General features: G+C 39.5%; 1 protein-coding gene across 2 annotated transcripts; it reads left to right on the forward strand.

The window, feature by feature from the left end:
• The first annotated feature begins 1,399 nt into the window (after positions 1–1,399).
• Positions 1,400–19,764, forward strand: COMMD6 (COMM domain containing 6). Of its 2 annotated transcripts, XM_004284280.3 has the most exons (4): positions 1,444–1,510; positions 1,599–1,610; positions 12,146–12,298; positions 14,643–19,764. In XM_004284280.3, exons 1-4 carry the CDS (start codon positions 1,469–1,471, stop codon positions 14,691–14,693), a joined length of 258 nt encoding a protein of 85 aa, XP_004284328.1. In that variant the 5' UTR covers positions 1,444–1,468; the 3' UTR covers positions 14,694–19,764. The 2 variants fall into 2 exon arrangements, with proteins under 2 accessions (XP_049556960.1, XP_004284328.1); XM_049701003.1 differs by lacking the exon at positions 14,643–19,764 and having other exon boundaries at positions 1,400–1,510; positions 1,599–1,819; positions 12,146–12,236.
• Positions 19,765–20,847: the final 1,083 nt, after the last annotated feature.

The following is a 20,847-nucleotide window of genomic DNA, read 5'->3' on the forward strand; positions in this document are numbered from 1 at the left end:
TATAAGTTCCCCTTAAGCCAAAGGTTAAAAAGTATGTCGTGCAGCTTTCAGGTGAATGTGTGACTCGGCCAGGTGAGCTGAAAGAAGAATGTGGGACAGTGACAATATGGAACACATAAAACCTATCTAAATGCATTGCCATTCAGTTTCTGATAGAGTTTGTCTTACTTGCTTTGTTTTGTTTTAAATATGTAGGTCCGTCAAATTTGGCCCCAAATCTAACAATCTGTGGTACGTACTCTGCTGTAAGCTCTAAAACCTCTATGATTCTAGCATCAGTGATCATGCTTATTCTCCGTTCTGCATCGTTGCTCAGGCTGCCCGTGGATTTCCACCACTATCTACTTCCCCCAACACCCCTGCAACACACACAGACACACACACAATCATCCATATTTTTCAGTAGCCTGGAGTATAAATAGAACATTCAATTAGCACAAGGCAGCTGGAAAAGGATTTCAGCAGGTACACTGGGAGCGCTAAACCCCTCTGGAGTTCTCTGCAATTAGATTGCAGACCGTACATTAAAACCAGAGTTTGAAGTTTTATCTATTAGTTAGCTGATATTGCTTAACATTCCTGAATTTCCATTTTCTCAACTTTAAAATGGAGATAATTTGTGATCTAGATAACTTATAGGCTTCTTTTGAGGATTGACTATCATGACGATGATGATAGGAGCTGGTATTTATTGAGTACTCGCTATGTTCAGGAACTTTGCTATGTGCTTTACATATGGGATCTCACAGAACCTTTCATAAAGCCTTGTGAGACAAATATCTACAGCCTGAGTTTTACAGATTAGAAAGCTGATCTCCAGAAAGTTTACCTTTACTCAAGGCGTACAGCTGAGTGGTAGAGGGTTTTAGATTCAGGCTTATGTGACTATAAAGCTCCCAGCACTTCGTGTTATCCTCCACGAAGGAGCGTAACAAAAAGCATGCCCACCCCACCTCCAAGCTAGGCCAGTGAAATGAATCCGAGTGACAGAAGCTAATCATAAAACTAAAGGTCCCATTGGCATCTCCCTCGCAGGACAAACATCTGTGGGGAAGGGGGAGCGATTGTCCCACAGCTTTCAAACTCGGTTAGCATCAATTTCTAACAAGTCTGCGCAGCTACAAGTCTGCGGTCGCTCAAAGGGCGCCTGGCGCTGCAGGCAGGAAGAGTCCACGTCCATGGCATAAGTAGGGGGCGACGGCACCTAAAAGATAATCTATCCTTCCCTTCACAAGGTATCTGCCAGTTTTCGGACATTTTCCCCTACAGTGTTTCCGTTGTTACTGATCGGCTCCATAAAACTGATGTCTAATTGAGATTAAGGATGAGGTATACAAAGATGTTTCTGCCCTCCTCCCCCCACGTCCGCTGCGTGCGACGGGCCGCGAGGGGCGGGAAGAGGAAGCGGAAGGGGTGGTGGCCCCGGGAGCTTCCACCTGAGTGGGTGGTGGGGTTCTGGGGCGCTGCTATGGAGGGGTGTAGCGAGCCACAGCTGGATGCTAAGGCCAAGGTAAGACCTGGCCTGGAAGGAGCCGGGGCAGTGGGCTCCGGAGCAAGAAAGATCGTTCCCTAAATTGTGTTTTCTGCTTCCATTTCAGGTCACCAACCAGGTGAGTGAGTGGCCATCCCTCGCGGCCTCCGCCGGCCTCGGCTGGACAAGTGGCGGGCGGCTGCACCTGGTCCTCCGCCCGCCTCTGGCAGCCGCGGGACGATGCCACCGTGAACCTTCCCCAGCTCAACCCCAAACCAAGGCCCATGTCCGTGAGCCCGTGCCTTTCCTCCCGCCACCCTGCATTGCTCCTTCCACTTGGCTTCTGAGGTAGTAGCCACTGCCATTGTAATTTAATCTTCCCCACCCACTCCAGCCCGAAGAGTACAGACCAAATATTGTTCTTCCTTGATTAAGCGCCGTTGATTTGATACTAGGTACATAGTATTTGGGGATGTAATATATATAGAGAAGAAATTATCAAAATTTCCAAAGATAGCTGCGCAAACATTTTCTTAAGTCTTTAAAAAGCAGTTTGTGGAAGAGGGAGAGTTTACCTCTTTAACCTTTCAATGTCTGTTTTTTTTATGCTTGGAATAACAATTTGATTTTTTAAATATGTCTTAGGACTGTCTCTTTGTTCTGAGTGTTCCCGTCCTGTTTCAGCTAATAAACTGTTTTTAGGCAAATAGCTTATAACACTTCCCAGAAGAAGAGTACTAAAACTAGAGTATTTGAAATATAAGAGTTACCCAGGACCACAAAGTATAAGAAAGGGCTGAGATAAATAATGAGAACACGGGGGCTGAGAGATGTCCTTTGACTGCTCTGTGACATCTGTCTCCAGCTGATTTTTCTGTTGTTTTTGAGGATTCCTGGGAGATAGGGGGAAACTCAGATAGTAGTCAACCCCCTATCTGGCTTTGATCTGAGTTACTGCTCAATAACTTTGATTCAATGTCTCAGAAATCATCTTATCCATTTATTATACTTACATTAAGTCATATGTTTGCGTAAGGTATCCTGAAACTGAATTATACTAGATTATAGGGTTTTAAAAGTTGAACCTTTTGGGGGTGTGTGTAGGGGGAGGTGTGTTTAAAACAACACAAATTTATCCTTATAGTGCTGGAGATCAGAAGTCCAAAATTAGTCTTGTGGGACTAAAGCCAAGGTGCCAGCAGGGCTGTGTTCCTTTTGGAGGTTTTAAGGGAGAATCTGCTTCCTTGTCTGTTTCAGCTTCTAGAGGCTGCCTGTGTTCCTTAGCAATGGCATCTACTTCCATCTTCAAAGCACATCCTTCCAGCCTCTGCTTCTGTCATCACTTCTCTTTCTGCCAGCATCATCCTATTGCCTTCTCTGAATCTGACCCTCCTGCCGCCTTCTTATAAAGCCCAACCTGTGCCTTAAAATAAATGAAAAGCTGAATAGACTGAAAAATGAACAGTTCTTCTTGGATAAGTCAGAAAAATGAGGTCACAGGGCAAGCTCCTGTCTCCCAAATTGGAGAGACAGGTGAATACAGAGAAGCACAACTTAACCAGAACAGAAACCTCTGTGAAAACCAGTGCTAGGGGTAGGAAAACCTAAACCATAATTGATGAATTACTGGAGGCTCAGCGTGGACAAGGCCGAGTTAAAATCTCAGGCACCCACCTACACCCCAGTCATTAGGGGGACCTCACACTTTTGTGAGTTTTACCTCCAGGAACTCTTAAATTGAACCTTTTTATTCATAGTTCATGATGTGTTTTTTAAATATTATATTGCTAGATAAAATGATTATGTGTATTCAGCAGTCTTGTAGGGGAGAAAAGCCTTGACCTAGCAGTAAGTCATTTCTGTTTGTAGTATATGCCTTTTAAATGTACCAGATATAGCTAATTTTTAGGGCTAACACTAGTTTAAATTCCTTGAGCTATAATACCTTCTTTCTTTCTTTAAATATTTCTCACCAATATAAGAATCAGCGAGGCTAACTGGGACCACACCTCTCGTGAGAGTGCAGACCCCGCATACAATCCATCAGAATACTGTTTTCTCTACCTTTAAGAATATTCTCTAAATTTACCTCGCCTTGCGGCCACCTGAGTCCCAAGCACCACCCTCTTGTGTAGATACCGTAATGGTCTCCCAATTGAGTCTTTTTGTTTTCCTTCTTAAACTTAATGCCCTGTTCATCAATCTGGAGGAGACTTTTGCGGTCCAAGTTAGACCAGGTCTTTTCCCTGCTCGAAGCCATTTAAGAGAGTACTGTCGCACTAGAAAAATGTCTTAAGTATTTTCCTTGACCTAAAGGCCCTTCAAAAAGTGTTTCTTTGTCTCTTACCTCTCTTCCTAGCTCACGCCACTCCAGCCATGCGGGCCTCGTTGTTCCCTGCGCAGGCCAGGCAGGCTTCTCCCTCTGTCCAGAATGCTCGTTTCTCCAGTTATTCTTGTGGCTTTTTCCTTCACTTTACTCAGGTGTCTTTCTATTCAAAACCTGCCTCCTCACAGAGGTCTCCCCCAGGCTCTATCTAAATAGCCTTCCTGGTCACTCTGTCCCCTTACCTGCATTTTAAAAAATTCTTTTTATAACACTTAGTACAACGACACTGTATATATATTTGCTTATTATCTGTCTTCCCTACTAGAACGTAAGTTCCTGAGGTCAGGAACCCTTTGTTTTATTTTTTATAGTCCCAGTGCCTAGAACACAGTATTGTTTTGTAAATATTTAACTGAATATTGGGGCATAGAGACATAGTAACTTGCCCAAAGTCACGTGGGTAGAAGGTAGCAGAGCTGAGATTCAAACTCAGGTCTGTCTAACTTCAGAGTCTGAACTTGTTAAATTTAACAAACTATCGTGCTACCTTGTCCAGCACCAGAAGGTCTAAGGTTATTCATTACTTCACGTTCTGATGCTGATAATCACTGTTTTGAAGTAATTCATGGTTCTTTTTTATAGATGTCTAGTTAGAACTCCTTATCATAGATGAATGATTGTTCCTGTTGTTGCCACATTTTATTGTTTTCCTGCTTGCCAGTTTTATGGTATAAATCAACAGAAATATGTATATTGACGCACAATATCTAGTGCCCTTTTCCCTCTTCCGTATATGAGACAGTGACTTAAGTTTTTGTACAGTTTGTGTAATAGTTCATAAACGTATGGCTGTTTTTGTTCTTCTGTGTGTCCTGTTGGGTGCTACAAGTCATGTAAGGATGTATGAACTCCCCTCAGGGAGTTTACCGTCTAGTAGATGGTGGGGGAGGGAGACAGATCCACAGATGACTACTGTTCAAGTCAGAATGTTCTAAGTGCTGGGGCGTAAGAAGTGACGTGACCATTCATAGAAAAGTTGAGTAAACCAGGAAAGACTTTACAGAGCAAGTAGAATTTGAGAGGAGTTTTGAATTTTAAATAGGTGTTTGAGAGTTGTATTCCAAGAGGAATGAGCAGCATGAGCAAAGGTTTGAAGACTGAAAGATAATTTAAAGAGAGGATGCGGGGCTTCCCTGGTGGCGCAGTGGTTGAGAGTCGGCCTGCCGATGCAGGGGACACGGATTCGTGCCCCGGTCCGGGAAGATCCCACATGCCGCGGAGCGGCTGGGCCCGTGAGCCATGGCCGCTGAGCCTGCGCGTCCGGAGCCTGTGCTCTGCAACGGGAGAGGCCACAACAGTGAGAGGCCCGCGTACCGCAAAAAAAATAAAAATAAAAATAAAGAGAGGATGCGGTCCAGCTTGAGCACGAGTGGGAAAGCTGTTTGGGACTATGCTGTGAGATGACTTAAGTGCTAGGGGAAGGGTTAACTAGTTCCTGAGGCAGTAGACATTACAAGTTTTTGATTTGTGATATTAGATTTGGTAAGTTTATAAGTAGTGTTTAGAGTCCATCCTGTGGATTGGAACTGAGGAAGACTCTAGGCAAGAAACTGATTAGGCAGCTGCAGTAAAATTGAAGGCAAGCCTTTTAAAAGGCTCTGTAACAGTGAGATTGGGAAGAAGGGAATAAATGTCAGTGGCATTGGCTGAAATAAAATCTTGAGTACCTAGCGATTCATAAGTGTTTTGTGTAAGGGAGAGAGAAAAATCAAAGTTGACTGAAGTTTCAAACCTGAGTCACTTAGAAAATGGGGTCATCAGAAAAGAAATGAGGATTAAAAACCATTTTGAGGAAAGCTGATACTTGTTTTGTGTTGCATGACAGTAGTACTGTGAACTTACTAGTAGCGATTGTGTTTAATGGGAAACGCTTTCGTTCTCTGGATTATTTTTACTGGTGGTATTAACACTAACCAAATATGAAACATTGTTTTGATTATTTATATTTGCTACAGTTTCTATAAACCAATATAGTTCTGTTTGTATAGTTTTGAGAATTCATTTTTGATAAATCGTATATCGTAATAAGTTTATTAACAAAGCTATTTTCAGCTAGTTGTGTTTGCTCTGTTTTAGTTATCTGTCACCACATAACAAACCACCCTAAACTTAGTGACTTAAAACAGTTGTTTAATTGTCTCTCATGAGTCTTTGGGTTAACTGGGCTTAGCTGGGTGGTGGTTTCTACTCCTTATCATGTCAGCTGGGGCTTCAGTCATCTAGGAGCCTTCAGTCATCTAGGAGCCTTAGCTGGGTGGAAGTGAAGAGGGCTCACTCACATGCTAGTCGTGACTTGGGCTGTGAGCTGAGCTAGAGCTGATCATTGGCGTGACTCGGTTCTCCTTCATGTGGGTGCTCACATCATGGTGGCTGGGTTCCAAGGAGAGTCCCAAGAGCCAGCATTCCATGAAGAAGGAAGGACACACTTCCAGTTCTCCTAAGGCCTAGGCTCAAAGATTCCAGAACACCTCTTCTGCCATATTCTACTTGTCAAAACAATCACAGGCACAGCTCAGATTCGTGCAGAGAGAAAATAAGCTCCACTTCTTGATGTGAAGAGTGACGTGTACTTACAGAGCCGGGTGGAATTAATTGCTGGAGGTTATCTTTGGAGACCAGTTACCACATACCCCAGAACTTCTAAACCGTTCAACAGATACTTATTTGAATATTCACTTTCTATCAGATAATGTTGTAATAGATTCAGTAGTAACTGGATTCATAATGCCATTTCCTTGGGGACACAGGGGATGAATAAGTTAACATAATTTTAGAAACTGTTAAGTGCTATGAAGAAAATCAAAGCATGGATGAAGGTGCCGTTAAGCAAGATGAGAAAGGCTAATGACTTAGCAAAAGTTGTCCACTTAGGCTATAGCTAATATGAATTTTCAAGTAGAAATTTGCTAATAACTCATGCCATAATCAATATCTGCAGATACAAAGTACGAAGCACAGAGTTTAGCACAGCACTGTCCAATAGAACTTCCTACGATGATGGAAATGTTCTCTGTTGGCGCTATCCAGTATGGTAGCACTAGCCACACATGGCTCTTGAGCACTTTGTACGTGGCTAGTCCAACTGAGGAACTGAATCTTTTATTCATTTTAAATTAATTTAAATAGTCACAGTTGGCTAGTGGCTACTATACTGGACAGTTCAGGCCTAGCATTTAGGAGATGCCAAACACTCTTGCCCTGTCCCAGACCTGTCTACTTTCTTGACCTATTAGGACTTGGTTTAATTCTGAATGGTAGTCATGTTGCAGCTAGGTATAATGAAAAAGGCATGGAATATGGAATCAGACAAATTTGGGTTTGAATACCAGCTCTATTAGTGTTGTATCCTTGGATGAGTTTAATCAGTCTTTTCCTTGTAGTACTTTGGGAGAGATTAATGTGTGCAGAATGCTTAACATTCTTTCCATTTGAAAACTTTCATTTAAAAAAGGAGAGAACATAAAAGTGTGTATTTTGTGACTGTAGCTATAAAAATTGCATACAAAGACTAGAAACGGGGACACAGGAATATGAACATAGTTTTTAAGATGATGGAGTTTTACACGATTATTTTTTAAATTTTCTCCTGTTATGTTTTGAAAAATAAAAATTAAATTTAAAGTGAAATGGTCTTAAAAATTTTTTTCTTTGTAGACTGTTTTTTTTTTTTTTTTCTGCGGTACGCGGGCCTCTCACTGCTGTGGCCTCTCCCGCTGTGGAGCGCAGGCTCAGCGGCCGCCATGGCTCACGGGCCCAGCCGCTCCGTGGCATGTGGGATCTTCCCGGACCGGGGCACGAACCCGTGTCCCCTGCATCGGCAGGCGGACTCTCAACCACTGCGCCACCAGGGAAGCCCCTGTACACGGTTTTTATAGTGATGTTTTTATGTTAACAGTAACTTCAGCCACCATATCAACTATTTTTAGTGTGACAGACTACAGCTAATTTCTTTGTTTACCTCTTAATCTATATTTGCTTTCTGATTATTTTTCTTCTTTGTATTCATTTTACTTCTGGTTATTCCTATATTTTTTTACTACTAGCTTTTTTTCTTTGTACATTTTTCTTTTTAAATCATTTGCTTAATTCTACAAGAATTTTGAGGCTACTTCATTCTTAATATTCTCCATAGTGATGTTCGCCCTGTTCTAATTTTTTTGTTTTTTCTTTTTTTATTCCTTTTAAAATCTCCTCTGTAGTTAATTCCTATTTAAGGCTCAGTCACACTTATTAGAAGGTTTGCTTTTATTGATAATTTGCATTTAAATGTTCAGTTCAGAATTTGGGAAATTCTCATCCCATAACCCTAATCCCAGCTCTTGTACTCATGAATACCAGCTTTGCACAGTAAATGGCAGCTCTCCCAATTTCCCCACCTGCCAGTTTCACCATTTTAATGGTCAGTGAATTCCAACATTGTGTTCCTTAATTGCTTTTCTGCTTAAAATGTTCTGGATAATCCAGAGTTTTATTTCATACTTTTAGAGTCAAATAAGCAATGTTTTATCTCCGATTTTACTATGGACAGTAAAAATGGAACTTCTTGCATCAAGGAGTTGTATGGGGCAAATATGTTTAAAAAGTGTTAAGTTACTTTCTTGAATATCACCATTGAACTGATATAAAACTATCTCTAATCATGAACTCCCATGAATTCTGTTCTTGAATTTTTATCCACTTATTGAACATTCCTATTTAGATATTCCTTATCACTTTTTAAAAAAATTTATTGGAGTATAGTTAAGTTACAATGTTGTGTTAGTTTCAGGTGTACGGCAAAGCGATTCAGTTATACATATATTCATTCTTTTTTAGATTCTTTTCTCATATAGGTTAATTATCACTTCTTGATAATACTTTTGGGCTTAAAATATAAAAAGTCCTGATTCATATATGATATATTCTCCCAGTCATCTGGGCTCAAAATTTTATAGTTGTCTTTGATACCTCCCTTAACTGTAGATGATCATCAAGACCTAGTGATCCATTCTTCACAGGATCAGCTTCATCCTACTTGTCACATATCCTAGGTTCCTCTGCATACATGTGGATTCAACCAACTGCAGACCGTGTAGTACTGTAGTATTTACTATTGAAAAGTATCTGTGTATAAGTGGATCCCTGCAGTTCAAACCCACATCGTTTAAGGGTCAACTGTAAATGAGAGTATTCTGAAAACTTGTACAATTTGCAAAAAATTACTGGCCTCTTGATTCTTGATCTCTTGTCAGCCTTATTTTCCATACTTCCTTATAGGAGCCTTTCACTTTGAGACAGTGTGCTCTATCCCTCAGCCAGATATGAACTACTTTTATCTCTAGTTGGTTCAGCTTAATATTTATTAAGCACTTATTCTTTGCTAGGTGTGTATTTATGGAATATATAAATAAAACAAATTTTTTCCTCTCAATTTCAATTCTGTTATTCTTCAAAACTGAGCTCTGTCTCCGCTGAAGCTTTCCTTTGATCACCTACCCTAAATAAATTTTTCCTTTCAACCAGAAATGTAGAGCTCACTAACATATCCTCCCCTCCCCCTGCTATATGTGCAAGATAACATCTATACCAAAATGTGCAGAACATTTGGACTGTTTAATGAATAATTTTACTTTTTCCAGTTTTATTGAGATATAATTGAAATACAGCTCTGCATAATGACTTGACATACATATACTGCAAAATGATTACCACAGTACATCTAGTTAACCTCCATCCCCTCAAATAGTTACCAAAAAATGGGTAATTTAAAGGTGAACATTTCTGTCACTACAATCAACACTCAAGAAATCGAACATTACCAGTACCCCAGAAGCCCACCACATGCCCCTTCCCAATCATATCTCTCCCGCCCTCCTCCCTAGAGGTAATAATTATCCTTTTGTGATAGTCATATTCTTGCTTCTTTTTATAGTTTTGCCATCTGTGTATGCATCACTAAACAGTATTATATTTCCTGTTTCTCAAGTTTAAGTGCATGGAATCACATAACTTTTTGACTTGTTTCTTTCAGGATTTTTGGTGGTAAGTGTAGCTGAAGTTCATTTTCATTGCTGTACAGCATTTCATTTGTCCATTTTATTACTGATGAACATCTGGGTTGTTTATAGGTTAGGGCTATTTTGAATATAGCTGCTAGGAACATTCTCACATAAGCATCCTGTTTTTCCTTTTTTAAAATATTTATTTTTGGCAGCTTTGGGTGTTCATTGCTGTGCACGGGCTTCCTTTAGTTGCGGCGAGCAGGGGCTACTCTTCGTTGCGGTGGGTGGGCTTCTCATTGCAGTGGCTTTTGTTGTTGCAGAGCACAGGCTCTAGGCCAGTGGGCTTTAGTAGTTGTGGCACATGGGCTCAGTAGTTGTGGCGCACAGGCTTAGTTGCTCCGCGACATGTGGGATCTTCCCCGATCAAGGCTCGAACCCGTGTCCCCTGCACTGGCAGGTGGATTCTTTTTTTTTTTTTTTTAACTTTTTAAAATAAATTTATTTATTTTGACTGTGTTCGGTCTTCGTTGGTGCACATAGGCTTTCTCTAGTTGCTGCAACAGGGGCTACTCTTCATTGTGGTGCGCGGGCTTCTCAATGCAGTGGCTTCTCTTGTTTCAGAGCACGGGCTCTAGGTGCACGGGCTTCAGTAGTTGTGGCATGCAGGCTCTAGAGCACAGGCTCAGTAGTTAATGGCGCACGGGCTTAGTTGCTCTGTGGCATGTGGGATCCTCCCGGACCAGGGCTCGAACCCCTGTCCCCTGTATTGGCAGGTAGATTCTTAACTACTGTGCCACCAGGGAAGCCCCAAGTATACTGTTTTTCTAGGTTATATCCCTAATAATTGAATCACCAGATCACTGGATATGCGTAACTGCAGTTTAAGTAAAGCCAATTTTCCGAAAGATTGACCCAATTTAGACTTCCATCAACAGCACTGTGATACATCCTTTCTTGCCAGTTTTAGAATCATCAGACTTAAAATTTTGCCATTTTGGTAGGTGTGTAGTGGTATTTCTTTGTGTTTTAAATTTGCATTTCCCTGTTTCCTTTCCACATGCTTATTAGCTGTTTGTAGTTCTTTTCTTATTAACCTACTATCGTTTCTCTATTTTTGTATGGGAAACTTTAATTTAAGAAGTACCTGTACAGTCTTTTTACTTATCAAAGATGTTAACCTTTTGTCGGGACCAGCCTGGCCTTCATGCTGTAGCTGGTTCGTCTAATGCCAGTATGAAGACAGGAGGAAATTTTGGTCCTTACACTAATCTCACCTTTTATAAAAATTTTTTTATTAATATGTAAAGCTATTTGCCCAGTAAGCATTCATTTGGTAGCAAAAGGTATCAGTCAATAGACAGGTATTTTTTGTGAGTGCCTGCTAGGTACTACATATCTTTCGAAGCTTTGGGAACAAGACACAAAATTCCTCCATTTATTGTCTTATGTTTTAAACTCAGTATTAAGGGCTGCATTTATCCAGTCCTGTTTTATGCCATGGCAACACTGAACAATCATTGAAAAGAATTAGCTAGAAGGTATTGAGGCAACCAGTAGTCAATAAGCATGTAATCATTGGAGTCAAACAGACTTTGGTTTCAGTTATGAGTCCAGAAATGCGTGACTTTGTGCATATTATGTAAGCTCTCTGAAATTCAGTTTTGTCACCTGCAAAATGGAAATAATAGCCTATAATGTTATGATGATTCAGTGAGGCACTAAATACATGTAAACTGCATAGCACATCACGTGGCAGGTATCCATCATCAACAGTGATGAAATCTAAAACCACCTTCCCCAATAGTGTAAGGTTTCATGTCAAGGACTGTGGTGAGGAAAGAAACTGGTATGGTTCCCATGTATGCCTCAATCAAATATGAAGATGGTATATAACTCATCTTCCATTTTAGGACTTTTGGGTTGTGGAATGGGGCAAGGCATATGTGGAACAGGAAAATGAGATAAGAGATGGTCCAAAACGTTTGGAGTCCCCTTAAGTACAGGAGCAAAATGAAAAGAAAACTAGTACTGCCACATCTACCTCCATAACACATCAGGTGGAGACTTTTGTTTTTTCCCTTTTGTAATTATGACAGTGTTGTTTTCCAACCCTGTTGATACCTCTTATTGCCTCTCTCTGTGTTCATTTGATTATTATATCCCCCTAACAATATTAAAATGAAGATATTTTCTTTTATTCTGACTGGCCTTGAAATTAAAACTTGAATATGAGAGCAGTAAAATTGAATAAATATCTTCATTCAGGGCAATATTATAACTGGTGTATTGTGTACTGTTTCATTACAGCTAATAGATTTTCAGTGGAAGCTGGGTATGGCTGTGAGCTCAGACAGCTGCAGATCACTTAAGTATCCTTACGTTGCAGTGATGCTCAAAGTGGCAGATCATTCAGGCCAAGTAAAGAGCAAGTCCTTCGAAATGACAATTCCACAGTTTCAGGTTTGTGATAAAACTCATTCAGTTTAGCCATTGTTCTGTAATTACTGCTTAAAAAGATGCATAAAATCTTCTTTAAGAGAAAATTTTAACTGTTTTTATTTGCAATTGTTTTGATGTGCTTTACATGCAAAAGATCTGGATTTACTTTATTTGGGAATTTGATAAATTATTTTCAATATTTTCAATATAATATGCTGAATTTGTATACTGACACTCCATCACTTTCAAGGACTCATCTGTGAGTGTGTTTAAGAAATTTGCATCTTTTCTAGCAGGATATTTACTTTGCATTTAACTGTTTTATTCTTCTTAGGCTTAATATTCAAGAGTGATTAAGCTAAATAAATCTTACCTTTGAGCAGTATTGACCCTGAATTTTCTGACTAATAATGTTTACAAAATGTAGATCAGACCACTAGTACTTGATGGGTAATTTTATCTGCTGGGGATTAGAGTAACTCAATAGTTTATTTATAGAATCATGTTATATATATTATTATTTTTTTTTCGTATCCAATATTATATATATTATTATTCTACCTCTTATCTGTAAGCAAGAAAGGAAGAAAGGGGGTGGATGAGAAATCATTTTCTTTTCAATGTACATACAGGGAAATGCTTTGTCTTTGGCTAGTTTAACTGGCCTTAGAGTTTTGTTTTTGTTTGTTTTGATCCCTTTGGTGAGTGAACAGATATGAATTATTTCTTATAGCATACTCTCTGTTACCATGAATTCCAATTTTTTTAGATTCCACATATAAGTGAGATCATGCAGTATTGTCTTTGTGTCTGGCTTATTTTACTTAGCATAATGTCCTCCAGGTTCACCCATGTTGTCAAAAATAGCAGGATTTCCTTCTTTTTAAAGGATGAATAGTATACTGTTGTGTATATATACACACCACATTTTCTTTTTTTTTTTTTTTTTTTTAACCACATTTTCTTTATCCATTCATCTGTCAACAGACACTTGGGTTGTTTCCATACCTTGCTATTGTGAGTAATGCTGCACTGAATGTGGGAGTGCAGATAACTTTTTGAGGTAGTGATTTTATTTCCTTTGGATATATACCCAGAAGTGAGATTTGTGGGTTATATTGTAGTTCTGTTTTACAAATTACATTTTAAGGATGTTCTCTCCTTTTGATTCCTATTTTTAGAACAGCTGTGTCTGCTGTAGAACAAAAAAAGGGTCACAGATTCATTATTTTTAATGCTAAATGGTGTCTTGGAAGCAAATTAGGACTTGGTTGGAAGGAACTAAATGTAGTGTATTGTGATATGTGAGTAGCTTGCAACTGAACATAAAGACCAAATCTACTTCCAAAAGGAATATAGGTTTCAGTCCTTTTGTAATTCATAATACTGGCCTAATTCTTATTTTTCTTTGCCACATTTGTGCTCCCTGATTCCATCTCTTAAAATTTTTTTCTCATAGTCAAAAGATCACAAATGGGGCAACTCTTTTAGAGGTAGTTCTTACGTGGCTTACAGCTAACCAGGCGAACAGCCTGTTAGTCACATTATAGGACTGAGCACCAAGGAGCATTCTTTGAGCTTTTGACTTTTATCTTTCTAGTAGCTGAAATTATGATCATGAGTATATATTTTTTAAGAAATGGTTATTTCCTCCTTCGTTCCATAATAAACTTACATATGAGTTAAAAGAAAATACAGATACTCTTTTAAGTAGCAAAATAGAGAATTAAGTCCAAAGAAGAGGGAAAATACAAGGATGGAATCATTAGAGTATATCAAATTTGCTTCCTACTTCTCGGCAAGTAGAGAATAAGAAAGGAAAACAGAATTTGATCCCTTTTTTATCTGATGTTTTATCTGATGACTTCTACAGGAGAACTACCATACCAGCTTAGTTTTTAATTGAAAGAGAAATAAGCTTCTACCATGTAAGCTACTGTCAGTGTTGGGTCCCTCTTAGTATAACTGACAAGACAGCCCCTATCACCCTGAAATGCAGTCTTTCACTGTATTAAAAGTGGTTCAGAGCCTGGGAACCAATCTCATTTTTTTAAAGTCTTCATTGTTGAGAACAGTGCTGGGCATTTAATAAATCTTTCTGTTGTGATCTCAAAGAACTTCGTTGGATGCTTTTAAAAAGCTTATTTATGAGCTAATTATCCGACTCTACAGTAGTATTTTTGCTTGCACCAAATTACACCTGTTTGTTTCTTATAGTAACTTTTGAATAATAATAGTTGAGGAAGTAACATTAAAATGCAAACTTAATATGTTCTAGAGCCTCTGCTGGTTAGATATAATTAAAAGAACTACTTAAATAGCCTCTAAAAGCAAAATTAATATTGTTTTTCCCCTTTCTCTCCAGAATTTCTACAGACAGTTCAAGGAAATTGCTGCAGTTATTGAAACTGTGTGAAAACTGATTACTTTGTTGATGAATTGCTACCATCATTCTAAAATCATGAACTTTACTTTCTGCAACAAAACTGCCTAAGGATCAAATGATATTTATTGAATGAAAATTATACTTTTGATTTTCCATTTTTTTAAATAATAAAAAAGAAAATCAGACAAACAGGAATTACAAAGTGGTGATCGCTGCACACTTTGTGAATATACTAAGAGCAACTGAATTGGAAACTTTAAAGAGTGAAGAACTCTGTGGTATGTGAATTATATCTTAATGAAAAATAAATCAGACAAACAGTTGAATGATATTAAAAGCAGCACAAGTTTATGTATTAGACCAATAGTTTTAAAAAATACTGGTAATGTTACCCATTTTATAAGCAAACTCTTCCTTTTTGGCATTCATTTTTTTATTGATGTATAGTTGATTTACAATATTATATTAGTTTCAGATGTACAACATGGTAATTCAAACTTTTTAGAGATTATACTCCATTTATGGTTATTATAAAGTATTGGCTATATTCCTTGTGCTGTGCTGTACAATGTATCCTTGTAGCTTATTTATTTATTTATTACTTTAAAAAAAAATTATTTATTTTATTTTTGGCTGTGGTGGGTCTTCGTTGCTGCACGTGGGCTTTTCTCTAGTTGCGGTGAGCGGGGGCTCCTCTTCGTTGTGTGGGCTTCTTGTTGCGGTGGCTTCTCTTGTTGCAGAGCCCAGGCTCTAGGCGCTCAGGCTTCAGTAGTTGTGGCACTCGGGCTCAGCAGTTGTGGCGCACGGGCTTAATTTCTCCACAGCATGTGGGATCTTCCCGGACCAGGGCTCGAACCCGTGTCCTCTGCATTGGCAGGTGGATTTTTAACCACTGTTCCACCAAGGAAGCCCCAACAGTCTTTATTTTAAAGTCTATTTTATCTGATACGAGTGTTGCTACTCCAGCTTTCTTTTGATTTCCATTTGCATGGAATGTCTTTTTCCATCCCTTCACTTTCAGTCTGTATGTGTTCCAAGGTCTGAAGTGGGTCTCTTGTAGACAGCATATATAGAGGTCTTTTTTTGTATCCATTCAGCCAGTCTGTGTCTTTTGGTTGGGGCATTTAATCCATTTACATTCAAGGTTATTATCGATACGTATGTTCCTATTACCATTTTCTTAATTGTTTTGGGTTTGTTTTTGTGGGTCCTTTTCTTTTCTTGCATTTCCTGCCTAGAGAAGTTTCTTTACCATTTGTTGTAAAGCTGGTTTTGTGGTGCTGAATTCTCTTAGCTTTTGCTTGTCTGAAAAGCTTTTGACTTCTCCATCGAAACTGAATGAGATCCTTGCTGGGTAGAGTAATCTTGGTTGCAGGTTTCTCTTTCATCACTTTAAGTATATTCTGCCACTCCCTTCTGGCCTGCAGAGTTTCTGCTGAAAAATCAGCTGATAACCTTATGGGGATTCCTTTGTATGTTAGTTTTTGTTTTTCCCTTGCTACTTTTAATATTTTTTTCTTGAATTTAATTTTTGTTAGTTTGATTAATATGTGTCCTGGTGTGTTTTTCCTAGGGTTTATCCTGTATGGGAGTCTCTTTTTCCTGGACTTGGGTGACTATTTCCTTTCCCATGTTAGGGAAGTTTTCGACTATAATCTCTTCAAATATTTTCTTAGACCCTTTCTTTTTCTCTTCTTCTTCTGGGACCCCTATAATTTGAATGTTGATGCGTTTAGTGTTGTCCCAGAGGTCTCTGAGATTGTCTTCAATTCTTTTCATTCTTTTTTCTTTATTCTGCTCCTTGGCAGTTATTTCCACCGTTTTGTCTTCCAGCTCACTTATTTGTTCTTCTGCCTCAGTTACTCTGTTATTGATTCCTTCTAGTGTATTTTTATTTCAGTTATTGTGCTGTTCATCTGTTTGTTTGTCCTTTAGTTCTTCTAGATCTTTGTTAAACATTTCTTCTGTGTTCTCAATCTGTGCCTCCATTCTGTTTCCGAGATTCTGGACCGTCTTACTATCATTACTCTGAATTCTTTTTCAGGTAGGTTGCCTATTTCCTGTTCATTTATTTGGTCTTGTAGGTTTTTACCTTGCTCCTTCATCTGTGACATATTATTTTGCTGTCTCTTTTTTTTTTTTTTTTTTAATGAGTGGGATTGTGTTCCTGTCTTACTGGTTGTTTGACCTGAGGCTTCCAACACTGGAATTTTTAGGCTCTTGGGTAGAGCTGGGTCTTGGTGCTGAGATGAGGAACTCTGTGAGACCTCACTCCGTTGAATATTCCCTGGGGTCTTTCTGTTAGTCCAGTGGTTCAGACTTGGAGCTCCCACTGCAGGAGCTTTGGCCCAACCCCCCGGCTCGTGAACCAAGATCCCTCAATGTGCATGGGGTGGAAAAAAGAAAAGAAAAAAAAAAAAAAAAAGAACAGTAACAAAGTAAAAAAATTAGACTGGGAAACTAACAGATATGTTAGGAAGAATATAAAAATATGAATCAACAACCAGAAGGTATGTCAGTACCACAGTAGTAAAAGAGAGGAGGAGGGAAAAGAAAAGAAAAAAGAAGTGGGGGGAGGCCTTGGCTGTGGAGGGCGGGGCCTAAGCAAGGGCGAGGTTTGGGTGGTGGGTGGGGCCAATGCTCAGGACCCACAGGGCTGGAAAAGGCCCTGGGGGCTATGGGGGGTGGGGCTTAGGCTCAAGGAACAGAAGGGGCCAGGAGTGCCCCCCAGCCCTGGTCTCAGAGGGCAGGGGACCTCACCTGGGAGCCCAGCAGGCTTCCTGGGCTTGAGTGGGCGGGGCAGACGCCCTCGTCTCCTCTCCCGCTCCTCCAGCCTGCAAGAGCCCATGCCTCCTGCCTCTCCTCATCTCCCCAGCCTCCCTTCTATGCCCCCAGGACCAATTCGGTTGTGGGGGCACCTTGGAGGGCAGAGGACCAGCCTGGGAGCTCAGCAGGCTCCCCTGGTCCGAGTGGGCGGGGCAATCAACCTCTCCACTCCTCTCCTGATCTCCCCAGCTTCAGGGGTGCCCATCCTGTCTGGCGTCCACTTCTCCTCCCCCCGCAGTCCCCCTTCATCCTACCAGTTCACTTTGGGGTTTCCTCGCGTCTTCTTGGGCATCAGAGTCCCTCACCAGCGGTCGGCAGGTGCCCTCGTTGTGGGGAGACGCTAACTCTTCGTCTTCCCACACAGTCATCTTGACTCCGCCTCTCTAAACAAACTCTTACATAGAGTCCTTTATAGTCTTATATATAAAGTATATATGAATGACAAAAGTAGTATTTGATTAGGATAATGTTACTTTACAAATTCAATTTTATAACATTAACTTATGAAAGCAATCAGAAGAGTGAGGCTGCTCCTTCTCCAACATTTGGAATCAGGTTAGGATTGGTCATTGCTCCCTTATTTTAGCCAAGTATTCAGATGTTTCTGTTATTAATATTTGTAGAAAGTTCAAATATGTGCACAGACATAGAAAAATAAATTTTATTATGAGTTTATGTAACAACTGAGTTAACCTGGTAACACAAGTTATTGTGTTAGATGGTCTCTTTTGAATTTAGATTTATAAAACAGTTGTTAAAATATTTTATAAAACCACAGCAATCAACACTGTATGGCATTGCTCAGGAAAATAAACAGATCACTGGAATAGACTAGGTGGCCTAGAAATAGATCAAGATATTTGGGACAAAGATGATATTTCAGTTGGGTGAGAAAACAGGATTGATTTAATAAATGATACTAGCAGTCTCAACACATGCAAAAGTAAGTTCCAGATGAATTAATTATTTAACTATAAAAGATAGAAATTAGACGTTTTATAGAATATGTTAACTAAGGCTTGGGAAGCAGCAACACCACAGCTATAACATAAAACAAATATATTTGAAATGTAAGAATTAAAAAATTATATGTGGGAAAAAATGGGTCATAAACAAAGATAAAAGACAAATGCTAGGTTGATGTGTAGGTTAGTACTTAGTCTGGAAACAAATTGCTTTAAGTATTTCAAGTAGGAAGAGGTTTTATACAAGAAATGAGATGTTCACTAAACTGTCAGAAAGACTGAGAGAACAAGTCAGGAGAAATCATTGCTGGCTTTTAGAAAATCCGGTAATGCAGGAACTTCAGGGAAAGCCCCTGCCAGTAATCTCTGCAGAATGCAGGATGTCACCTGGAAGCAACTACAGGCCATTTCTGCCAAGTGTCAACATGTTAGAATGAAATAAAGGCTGCTTGCTTTCTTCACCTTTTCTAGTTTCAGTGAGAGTGCCTCTCATTGGTGGAAGTTAAACCAGGACCCTGTTGACACAGGAATCTGGTCAGTGGAGTTTCTAGTCTTTTAGTACCTTTGGAAGGGAGATTTAGAAAAGCAAGAAAGGTGCTGAATATTCCTACTCTGCTGACAGAAACAGGAGTTGTCATGGCCTTTTTTGTGAAGTGATAGACATACACACATTATATAGAATTTCACAGCCCAGAAATTTCAGTCCAGAAATATATCCTTTGGAGTAAAGCCACCAATACAGTAAGGCCCCTACATACGAACCTTCAAGCTGTGAACTTTCAAAGATGCGAACATGCATTCGCATGTCCAGTCACGTAAGTTAGTTCACATGTCTGGTGTACGTTGTCACGTGCATACATCCTCTGCAAGTGTGCTTTTGTGTACTTTACAGTACTGTATAGAGTACAGTAGTACAGTATCTTTATTTCAAGCCCAGGATGTCATCTATGACGAGAAAAAAAGTAGCTACTACCCAGACATCACTGGATCATTTTTTCAAGAGGGTCGATAGAATTGAATCCAGCAAGGAGCCAGAACCTGTGCCATCAGCGTCAGGTGTGAGTGAAATTGCAGCTTGCCCTCCGTCTCCTGTTGCTGACGATCCTTCAGCTCTACCACCTCCCACCTCCTCTCCCTCCTCCAGTCAGTAACTCTTCTTGCCTGTTCCCTCGATGCCAGCCCCTGTATGCCCGCTGTTGTACTGTACTACTGTATTTTTCAAGGTACTGTACTGTAAGATTAAAAATGTTTTATTTTTGTGTTTTATGTTATTTGTGTGAAAAGTATTATAAACCTATTATAGTACAGTACTGTATAGCCGACTGTGTTAGTTGGGTACCTAGGCTAACTTTGTTGGACTTACAAACAAATTGGACTTAATGAATGGGCTCTCGGGACGGAACTCGTTCATATGTAGGGACTTACTGTATATAAAAATATTTGCAAAATTGACTAAATGTTCATCCAGTTCCTGTTAGGGCACACAGGAAGACTGCATTTCCCAGCCTCCCTTGCAATTAGGTTGGGACCTCATGATTGGGTTGTAGCCAGTGGAATCTGGGCAGAAGTGTCCTAACATACATCCAGTCTTTGTCATAAACCTTTCCTTGTCTTCCAAGCTCTCTCCCGTGTTGACTGCTGGAAACGAAGAAATCTGAGATAGGGAAACCATAAGATGGAGCCCTGGAATCACGATTGGAGGCAAACTCATAGTAACAGCCTGACTTGCACCAGACAGTGATGTGAGCTAGAAACAAACTCTTGTGGTAAGCTTAGAGTGTTTGTTAACAACAGCAAGTGAGCATAAACTTGAATAACACAAGATATTTGTATGAAGATTTTTATTGTGGCATTTCCCCAAGCGGTGAAAAGTAAAATAAAGGGAGCAGTGACTGTCAATAAAGAAATGGTTGAATAAATTCATCATATCTATGTTACAGCATATCATATACCTGCCGTTATCAATATGTAGTAACAATACATTTGCTAGTATCAACACATATTGTTGTTTCATAAAACTGAAAAATGCACTCAATATATATTTGAATTCTTAATGGAAAATTAGGAAAATTAAGGAAAGATGTTTACCATGTTGTAAGCATTGATGGAGAGGGTATCTGGAGAGGGAGAGGAAGAGCAGTTAAAAAATTTTTTTTCAAATCCATAATGCATTCATTATAAGAAAATATGTATCATTGTTTTTAAGAAATACTTGATAAAAATGTTTGATTTTTAATTATGCTTCTGAAAAGTTCTTATAGTTCTTTTTGTGGTACAATATATCCTTATTTTAATAAATGGTATAGTGTGTCTCCAAATCAGGATAGACAAACCTGAAATACATCAAACGTAGGCCTCGCTGTGCTATAGAAATCCTGACCGCAGCTGGGTCT

The sequence above is a fragment of the Orcinus orca genome, chromosome 18 (genome assembly GCF_937001465.1).
Source record: "Orcinus orca chromosome 18, mOrcOrc1.1, whole genome shotgun sequence".
In the NCBI taxonomy this organism is placed as follows: Eukaryota; Metazoa; Chordata; class Mammalia; order Artiodactyla; family Delphinidae; genus Orcinus; species Orcinus orca.

Bases quoted from the DNA above. Each gene is read 5' to 3' on its own strand.
- COMMD6 (XM_049701003.1), top strand. From the start codon at position 1,469: ATGGAGGGGTGTAGCGAGCCACAGCTGGATGCTAAGGCCAAG. The intron at 1,511-1,598 runs GTAAGACCTGGC...CTTCCATTTCAG, and splicing joins AGCTGGATGCTAAGGCCAAG to GTCACCAACCAGGTGAGTGA.